Genomic DNA, 10796 nt, shown 5'->3' with positions numbered 1-10796 from the left:
CTCAGGGTTACTGAGCAGCAGGCGACTGCTGGGCTGCCGGCTATGACGACGACTACTACTACTGATGCCTTGCCACTGATGCCTCTCTGTGCTTCTAAATCATATACTGTTGTTTCTCACCCCACCTACCTGCACTCTTTACTTGTCTGCAGGAAGAGTATAAGTGATGGAATAAGGGAGAGAAAGATAAGTGTTGGTGTTGGCGTCTTAACTACAGTAAGTGTAGTGTAGACAATGAGTAGTGTTGATCAGTCTGTTTTGGGAATGTTCCTGGGGAAATACCACAAAGGGCTTTTGTGATGGCAGGAATGAGAGGAAGCATTTTGTTTTCAGCTGTGCTGCGAGGAAGCCTTTTGTTTTCAGCTGTGCAGGAAAAAAATTGACGTTTTTTGTTTGTTCTGGCTGGCTGTTTGGTCCATGTTCTACAAAATCCTCCTTGACCCCTGGCTCTTGTTGACTCAGGTTAAAACTGAATAAGGTCTCTAAAATAACTCTGAAGTGATTCAGTTTTTATTGCATTGCAATGCTGTAGGGGATTATTTCTCACATATTTTGGGACATTCTCATGATAGATGATTGGTTTGGAGAAAAATAACTGCAAACTCTGCTTCATTCACAGTTGAATTCAATTCAGCTAACTACAGTACACCTAAACAGATATTTGTCAGGGTGCTTGTACGACAAGTGTTTGTGCATATGTGTGTATGCACCTGCATTAAGAGGTCGGTGAGCTTTGGTGCTTTGGGGGTTGTTGGGAGTGAGAGGAAGTGTTTACAGCAGGTGGGGTTTGTGCTGCAGACCCCTTACACTTGGTTCTCCTGCAAGCATTTAAACATCTGTGCCTGTGGGTAGAGACGGCAGAGAAGTCTGATCCATCGTTGGCAAAACTGGCATCATACACTTATGTCACTGTGTGTAGCAGGCATCTCAACTCAGTGCTTTTCATACCAGCATTAACACCAAACGGTGTGAATCAAAGTAAGGTTGTGCTCTATAGTCTTGTTTATCTGACTATTGTATAGTAGCTGTTGTGGGGATTGGACAGAGGAGGACGCCCTGATGCATCGTCAGATTCTTCATACTGGTTGAAGATGAGGGGGGCCACTATGGACCAAATGTCTCTTCCATGTCTATCAATGACAGATGCTGAAAAGCTGCAGGTGCAAGCTTGTCGCACATTGGAAACCTAAGCTCTGTACTCATTGCTCTAATGGATTCACACACACAGTCTCCCTCAAGTGTAATGTGGTTAGACCCCCCGGCCCAGATGCCTCATTCATGGCTGCTCAACAGCTGAAAGATTATCTGCCAGCCTCTCAAATGTTGGAACATTATCTATGCGCAGACAAACACAAGAGTGTGTGTGTGAGGTTTGGCAAGAGGTAATGAAAAGAGTTAATGTAACGCTCTATTCAGGATGGCTGGATGTTGTATACTTTGGTTCAGAAGTTGATAATAAGCCAAGTAACTGCAAATGTTGATGTCAAATGATGAAGGCAGATGCCCGGCCTTCCTCCCTACATTGACTCATAAATGGTCACTTCTCAGAGACAAAGCCTTTATAACCTAATTGTATTCTTAATCCCATAGATGAGATGACTTATCCTAAACTAGAAATTTAATCTGTTGATTTACAGCTTGTCCAGAAAATGAGGAAAAATAACAAACTGAACAGTGGACTCTGTGTCCCTGATAGCTGCCTTGCCTGTAAATCATGTTCTGTGCACGTCAAAGTACTGTACATGGTGACCTGCGTTTCTCTCTTTTTTTTTTTTTTTTAAATATCTAAAATATTAGCTTTCATTATCAGGAAAAAAAACAAATAGTTAAATTGTCTATCATAGGTAGTTTGTCTAGGATAAACTAAAAATAGTGTATTTGTTCAAATTGTTTAAAAGCCACTGAGAAAAATGAGTTAGGAGGAAATACAGAGGATGATAGATGAGACAGATAAGTAGAGAGCAAAAGGATTTACAGAATGTGGCAGTGTGTGAAAGACCTCTGAGCGATAGTTCTAATATAGTGAAGTGATATGAAAAGGAGGAGATTTAACACGTTTCTCTTAGACCGTGTTGGTTTGATTGGCATGTCACAAGGGGAGAGTGTGAGGAGGAGAGTGAAATAGATTTGCAAGAAAGCTTTCCAAATAAAGCTCTGTAACTCTGGCATGGACACTGGGAACTTTTCATAGCTTTCTGACAAACTCTTGACTGAGAACAAAGTGGGATTACATCATGTGTGGCATTCACAGGAGGTTAGGCCTTATGCTGGTTATATGGGCAAGTTTGTCATATCCTGTTTTCCAAATGTATTTGATTTGTACTTAGAATTTTTAGTTTGGGCCATCCCCTTTCCCTAACAAGGACAGCGTGGGGTTTATGACCTATACTGCAACCAGGTATCAGGGGGCACATGACTTTTGGTGGCTTCACTTCTGGGAGCAGTCTTTATGGTCCAGTCTGTGGTCCCAGCAGGGTAAAGACCAGAGTGGGCGTGTTGACGACATTCTATCATGTGACCGGCACAAAACTGGAATAATATAAACATCCATTGGTCATTAACAATGAAGACGCCAAAAAAAATATGTAAATGGTGACATGATGAGATTCTAGAACGTCCGCCATTAAGAGACTTGTTAGACGATGTAATGAACAACATGAAATCTGGTTCTTTATGAAGAAATTACAAGCTGGCTGCATGACTGTGTCATGTCCTGCCTCCTGCGCGCTCCTACCCCGGCAACCCCCCACCCCCCGCATAAACCAAACTTAGTATTTCCAGTAGGTGAGAAGCATCTGACAGGGACTGTTTCCTGTTGTGTAGTACATGTGTGAAAGGGCAACGCTGGACAAAGTCCGGACCTGATTCTGCAGACCTTCATTTGGATGCGAGAAAAGGCTACTGGGCCATGGTTTGCTTTACAGAAGAAGGATGTGGGAGGGAAATGGAAGGGATAGGCACGTGAATAATCATGCTTTTACTTGAGGGACTTATAGCAGTAACCACCAGAGGTGAAGTTTTCTAAAAGTTTGTTGGGTGGCCTGTTGAGTTTCCATCAGAAACACTTTGATCTTACTGTTCATTTGGTTCTTAGAAGTCAAATGTGCCTAATAAAGTGAAGGTATTTGGTCTGTACCAGTCTGTACTGAATACAGGATCAAAGTTCTTTACTGTTAATCCATTAAAATATTCTGCATCTTAACTGTATGTGGTTCTATGTTACAAGGCATGATCTAAACTTAATTAGCCTTTTACACACACACACGCACACAGTGTTGTGCCTGTGGGGCACCAGCACTGTGTAGACCTTCTGTGCACTGCTAGAACTGTTGAAGTTTACCTGAATATAAACATGTAAAATATGCACTGATAGGTTAAATGATCATCTTTTCATCTACTGGGATCATTTCTGCTTTCAAAGCAGGTGGTCTGGTGGTCCAACAATAAAATAAATGCATGAAGAATAGAAGTCATCTCGAGGGTTTAATGATCTAATATTGTCTTCTTTAGTAAATCGCAGAGAGAATATCTGATGGCTTAATACATGGCAGAAAATGGCTCTTTGTTTCTGTCCATGGTGGACCCTGCCTTTCACCCAGTGTCAGCTGGGGTTGGCTCCAGCCCCCCCACGACCCTTGTTAGGATGTGTAGTCCCTGTGCATGCCCTTGTGGTCAAACTGTAAGGTTAGGACTTGTAAGAAGACATTGCTATGTCAGCAGGTTGTCATAACAGTGTTGCCATTTCCCTATTTCATTAACAAGATAGCTCACATAGATTTTTTTTTTTTTTTTTGGACATGCAGCTGGTGTGTGGGGGGGAAAAAAATGTATACTAGGTCAGAGGAAATGTGTGATGCATAATGCTGTAGAAATCAATGTGACGCAGCTCTGAGAAGACGGTGTGATTTCATCAGCTGCAGCATATCGCACAGAATACATATCCAAGATTGTGTTGTGCCTGTCCTCCATCACTTCCATTCATTGTTTGAGGGCTGAGTGAGATTTAGGCTAATAGCCATGTGGAGCGTCACACAATTAAGGGAAGGTATGGAGCCAGTCTCGTATCGATGCGGCCTTTACTGCAGTACAGTGACAACGAAACCCCAAACAAATGAGACTTGCTGCACATAAAGAACGAAACCCCAAACAAATGAGACTTGCACATAAACACTCCATTATTGTCTTCAGTTTTGTTTCACTGTGTCTCACGTTGCAGATGTGATAACTGTGCAGTCCCACACAGATTCTTTTGTTGTGTGATTTGTAGCCTCAACCTTATAACCCCCAGTGCTCTGACACTGAGTCAAATCTTTAATCTGTGTTAATGAGTTTGACCATCAGGGAGCTACTTCGTTAGGCGCGGTGTCCAGTTGCTCTGCATTCTGCTTATTCCCTGTTGGTCTGGCTTTTGTACTCAGGGGTGAGGGGTGTGGACAACAGAAGGTCATGGGAGGACAGGGGATGGGGATGGAGCTCCATTTTATTGTTATGCATGAAATTCCATTTAGAGCCAAGGTGGCTATGGAAACAGCTGGGTGCTGTGGATCAACCGTTTGGCAAATGATAAACAAATGTTTCTAAAGATTTGCATTGTTTCTCCATTTTATATAATTGTAAATTGAATATCTGGTTTAGGACTGTTGGCTGGACAAAAAAGAAGACTTCACATGGGCAATTAGTTTTCTGAAGTGATAAAGATGAGACAAAGTAATCGGCAATTAATCTGCAATGACCAATCATTAGTTGTAGCTGCAAAGGATTGGCAAAATTACAGAAACACTTTAAGATACAATACACTCGCTCTGCAGCCAAGATAATGGCACCACTTCAAAAACATCAGCATCCACCTTCTTGTAATCATGCTTCTGATTCATGCCTCTCCAGGTATTTCATTGTTCAAGCTCTGAATGAGTCAGTTCAGCTCATTAATACAGCCGAGCTCTTATAAAGTGTGGAGGAGGCAAAGTGGAGACAACAGAGCAGCACTGGTCCCTGAAAGTTAACTATGAGTAGGATGTTGCTGAGCAAGCTTTATCACTGTTACACAGCAGTATCAGTCACTACAGCAGCCCAGTGCCTCTCTTTGCCTCTCCTTCCTATTCTGCATGTCCTATCATTTCTCACTCTTGCTTCCCTCCTAGATTTTATTTTTCTTCTCAACTAATTTGCTTTTCTTTATCTTTTTCTTTTCTCTTTCCTCTGCCAGAGGAAACCCTAAGCTGGGCTCAGTGATGCCCTATAAACCTCTTCAGCCTTATCCCTCCTTCACTCTTACCCTTGATGCTGTTGCACCTCCCCTGTCACATCTGTGCGGATCCGTTTGTGTATATCAGATGCCGAGAGACGCCGATCTTTGTTGTTATTAAAATCACTGAGTTGTAATCGATGCATCATCACTTCTTGAGTTCCTTTCAACACTCGTGTGTATTTGTATTTTTCCAGGTCTGTGCAATAAACGGCTTCGTAAACCTCGTATCTTGTTGCTGACATTGAATTCTGCCTGTAATATGTTAACTTGCACCTACTGTGACTTCATCCTTGTATTTTTTCTTGCATGTCTAATGCATAGAATAAAGTCAGCACAAAACTACCACAACATATTGAAGTCACACTGGGTAGCCATTTAGGTGGTTTAAATGCTGACTTTGTATAACAAAAGGCCCGTAACTGCAGTGGAAGAGCTCTCACCACGTCATCTTTGAAATCGGCAGCTTGCTGGTGGTAGTCTTCATATCCTAATTCGGACACATGGACAGTCATACAAAGCCTATAATGTATTGCCCTTCACATGCTGCTGGCAAAGGTCTGTTGTGTAACTGAGCAGAGTGAACCTGTGGTGCACCATGCATTCTTTATTGGCACGCAGCCCCTGTACATCTGCCACCACAGCATGTTCATTTGTGTGTGTGATGGAGTGCTGCTGTTGTGCCCTGATGGCTCTGCCCTGGCTGCCCTTCAGCCCAGCCACAGGCCTCCAGTTCCTTCATCCCAACCTACTGATCCTAGACTGTCCCGGCTAAGTGCCAAGCGGGCAGAGTAGGGCAATGAGTCAGGCATGGTTTATAACCCTTTTCATCCTCCAGTCGGGCAGAACACTTCTACATGAGGGTTGAAGTGGCAAAGCAGGTGTGCGCACAGTCACCTTACGGGTAGAAAAAATAGCTGTCCCTGCCTAGATGCCTGAGGAGAGGGATGAAGATAGGAGGGCAACCAAAAGACATGGTGATCAACCTTTGCCTAATGAGCAAGTAGCTGGATGCACCTGGTGCATCTGGCTCAAGCCAACGAGTGTTTGATGGTATATTTGGGCCACGCGATGGGTCAAAAATCTACAAAATTAGAAATCTAAGATGATGAGAATGACCCATTGATAGGTTTTTCTTTATGTGGCACTCTACTGCACACATGTCCATCTCAAATGGTTGTTGAGTTCAGCTCAGTGGTCATTCCATTATTAACCATCTCACAACTACAGGATCGTCTTTAGATTTGTCCAGATATATGTTGGCAGCATCATTTTGAATATCTCAATCAGGAGGCAGGAGATTTGAATATGAAACCCCTATCCTGTATAAAAGTGATATGTCCTGATCTTTCTGACTCGCCTTTATCTTTAAACTCTCAAGGTCTAGTTGGAGCTGTAGCCAGCCTTTATTTGGCAAGCTATAAATTGTACATCATACATGGGAATTACTTTGCTGTGCACCACAGACTGATTCATTAACTTCTGTTTTGTGAGACATTTTTAATTCCAAGATGGCTATAAAAAGATTGGCGCTCTTGCCACCCATGCCAATTAATTGTTTATTGTCTCTGGGTGGTAATATCCTGTTACATTGTTTGACTGTTACATAGTTTGACTGCTGAAATGAATCGACTCTCCAACTATCAGGATATGAGACGCTGAAAGGAGTGAAAATGATTAAATATGATATGCATGAGAAGAGAGAAAGACAGACACCTGCTGTAGGGCCTTGGAGAAGAAATTCATGTTTCCTCTTGTCGTTTTTTTTAGGAGCTTCAGGCTGATGTGTACATGGCTATAGATGTGTATAGATGGTTCTAAATGTATGTGTTGTCTACAGCTCTTCCCTGACATGTACATACTGTAATGTGTACAGAAATGCACATAAAAGACAGATTAATTTGGAGCCCCAGGAACTGGCCGCTGTTTGTTCAGCGTCTTGTGTTTTGTGTTCATGCGTGCAAGCTTGTGTCTGGTGAAGCAGACTGAGGATAAATTGGTTTTGAGGGTCCATTCTGATTAAATAAACACTTTGTGGAGAGGTGTGTGCAGTAGTTATGTAACCTGACAGGACGTGCACCAGCTAAGCCGGCTGCTAAGCAGACTGTCACGAACACCAGCCACACATTGTGCACATGATGAGATTTTAGTGCCGGCATGCACGAAAATGGTATTTGAGAAGCAGGTGGTGTGTTGCTATCTTGCCAGTGAAAATGAAAACACAGCAGTAATGGCTACCTGTGGGTAGGAATTTTGTCATTTAGATTAACATGTTAATGCACACGAACGCAACTGCCATAAAGAGCTAATCTTCACCATGGCTAGCGGCACGGTTTCAGGTGTAATTACAGAAAGTTTGCCCCCAATTATGGCTAGTAAATGACCTTGGCACACACCTTATGTTGGGTGTCCACAGGAGGTTTTTCCACTTGTCCAACTAAGCTTATCTAACTTTAACGAGTTTTTCCCTTTCCTGAGGCAAAATGACTGAGTGTGATTGGCTCACCTCAGTGACGGCCTAGAGTCCCTGAGGGTTAATATTAATGTTTGACCCTTGCTTGCTCTGAGGTTTGCTGGAGTGGGAGAGCTGTAAGTGTGTTTTCAGATCAGTGTGATACATCTGGAACTTGCATGTTACAGATGCTTCAGAGTGGGTGGAAAGCTTGTACTGATCTCACTGCAGGTGTTCTAAATGTGGGGGAAATGGAGTCGTTAAGACACAAATGATGAAAGTATAAACACTTGTAGGCTTCCAAACCAAGAAAGTCCTGTTCCTCAGTTTTAATACCGGCTGTTCATTTTGATTATGTTTATAATTCTAGTTAGCAAAGAAGTTTCTCATTGATTGTGTATTTGTTTTTGTTTTTTTAGCCATCATGTATGTGATGGGAGCCTTGGGACCTGCAGCTGGCTACCTGCTGGGTGGTGTCCTCATTGGCTTCTATGTCGACCCCAAAACTGTAGTCAGTATAGACCAGAGTGACCCTCGCTTTGTTGGCAATTGGTAAATAAGTGTGTGCATCTACATGACTGCCTGTTTACTTGTGTCTGTATATAGCCCTACTCCCTTTACTTTGTTTCCTCCTTTCAGGTGGAGTGGTTTTCTCCTGTGTGCCATAGCCATGCTTCTGGTCATCTTTCCAATGTTTGCCTTCCCCAAAAAGCTACCTCCTCGCCACAAAACAAAGAAGAAGAAAAAGATCAGCCCACCAGATGATGTGTCCTGTGATGACAATGTGATGAAGGAAAAGTCCAGTATTAAAGGCCAGAATGTCTCTTCCTCCATGGGCTTTGGGAAGGACATTAAAGGTGAGGATAAGATCACATCAGCCATCCCTTTCCATCTGTGGTGTACTCTACATAAAGGAACTGAGCACTGTTGATGTACAAATGGACCATAATCTAATCAATGGCTAGGATTAGTCCTCTTATCTAGTAGTGGAAGCTTTGTTGAGATCTCCTTTGAAGGTGTTATAGATTTATGATGGAGGATGCTGTCCACACAGTTACCTAATGAAGCAGGTAATTGACTGCAAACATGGTCAGTTTTTTGGGGGGGTCACTCTGGTCTACACTGATGGTAGACCAGGTAGATATTTTCAGCAGGTAGTAGCTGAAAATGCAGCTACTACCATCACCTCCCTCCCACCCCTCTCTTCCTACCTGTACATCTCCACTACCTACACCTATCTTCTCCCTCCCCCACCCCCTTCCTATCTCTCCCTTCCTGCACCCCTCCACTACCTCCTCCTCTCTCCCCCCTGCCACTACCTACTTCTATCTCACCCATCTGCCCTCCTTACTGCTACATCCTACTTTCATCATACCCTGACAGGGGACTGAACTTCAGCCTGCCATACCACAGTCAGTGGTGTTATCCACCATGCTATTCATCTGTGGTATGGGAACCCATTTGGAACTTATACTGGTTTCTGGTATTGGTTAAGGTAGCTTAGCAAAACAGTTTTTCATACACTGACAGAGAACTGAACCCCAACCTGCTGTATCACAGTCAGCGGTGTTAACCACCGAGCTATCCACCTACTGAATGAAGGATAACCATAAGCAGGAACTTTATTGGCAAGTATTATCAAAAATACAGCCCAGCTGCCCCCAATGTGCACAGCAGTAAAACCATACCATCTCTTTTGCTTAGGTACAGTGCTGTCGCCCACACTTGATGATGAAATGTGACCAAGCCACACTGGACCCAAGAGCTAATCAAATGCAATCCATCCCAAATGAAGGCAACCCATTTACCCTTCATATGTATGTTATAAAACTCCAAATATCTAGTACTGCAGGGGGTTGTCTCCTATTCTTCCCTGTTTTACTGTAAAGTGCAACTTTCTCAGTGATATCAAACGTTAGACAAAGTTTGGAGTCAGAAGGATAATTATTAGAAATACGTGTTTAGAAATACATTTTAAACTATTAATTACTTACCATTCTTGTAGTTGAGTAAGTAAGTTTCCTGTAGCGACGAAGGAGACAAAACAGGCGGACCGCTGTTAAGGTCAAAAATGGACAGCATTGCATGACATGGTAGTAGAAAGATGGATTTGGCCATTTGATTGACCACGGCTAGATGGACGGCATTGCATGACATGGTAGTAGAAAGATTGATTTGGCCATTTGATTGACCATGGCTAGATGGACGCTGTCACGTGATCGGCTTTTGAAAGATGGACCTGAATTTGTGGTTGGTTGAATTTGTACAGCACCTTGCTTGTCAGGTAGCGCCATCCAGCTGCTGTACAGGAACATATTTGGAACTTTTACCGACTTCTGGTATTGATTGAGACTGCACAAGGATCTAAATTATACCCACAAAATAACCTATCATGGCCTATCAGGGAACTAAACCCCAACCTGCCATATCACAGACAGTGGCATTAACCACCAAGCTATACACCTGCTGTAAAGAAATGCATTTGGAAATTTTACTGGCTTCTGGTATTGGTTAACGCAGCTTAGCAAAACTATTTATCATGTCCTGACAGAGAACTGGACCCTGACCTGCCATACCAAAATCAGTGGTGTTAACCACAAAGCTATCCAGCTAACAGACAGACACACATTCAGAACTTTTGCTGCTTTCTGCTATTGGGCATTTTTACAAAGTAGAAAACACCCGAAGTTTGTGCTGCTTTTGGATGTTGTGATGAAAGAAACTATTGTTGATTTTCCGACAATCTAGGAAAGCCTGAGATTGGAGATCATGACTAAGACTAAGAACCTCTGTGGCAGGTTAGGCTGAGTGAGAGGGACGGACCCCGTTTTTACGACATAGAAAGGCATGTAGAAAGGCATATCTTTCAGGAGAGGGTCGGACCCTATTTTCCCCACATACTATAGTAAGGCACATTTTGGACATTTCTCAGCCTCTCTAGAAGCTCTAGAGGGTGTCACATAACCCACACTCTAGCTCTCCCCATTCAAATGAATGGAGAGGCTGAGAAATGTTCAAAATCACGTAAACTGCAATAATTAAAAAACTGTATATCAAAAAGCTGAATTCAGGATGAAGAGCTGAAGATTTGCTGAATTG

At 42.8% G+C, this 10796-nt stretch overlaps 1 protein-coding gene across 1 annotated transcript in view; it reads left to right on the top strand.

Annotated features, from left to right (window-relative positions):
* slco5a1 (solute carrier organic anion transporter family member 5A1) overlaps nucleotides 1-10796 on the top strand; it is a 25320-nt gene that overhangs the window by 4803 nt on the left and 9721 nt on the right. The window contains exons 3-4 of the mRNA XM_020599945.1: nucleotides 8117-8249; nucleotides 8337-8554. Of these exons, the coding sequence (XP_020455601.1) occupies nucleotides 8117-8249; nucleotides 8337-8554 (351 nt within the window). The remainder of the gene's footprint in view (nucleotides 1-8116; nucleotides 8250-8336; nucleotides 8555-10796) is intronic.

This window comes from Monopterus albus, unplaced genomic scaffold, assembly GCF_001952655.1.
Source record: "Monopterus albus unplaced genomic scaffold, M_albus_1.0 scaffold44.1, whole genome shotgun sequence".
NCBI classification, from domain to species: Eukaryota; Metazoa; Chordata; class Actinopteri; order Synbranchiformes; family Synbranchidae; genus Monopterus; species Monopterus albus.
This window is presented reverse-complemented; position numbering and strand designations above follow the sequence as displayed.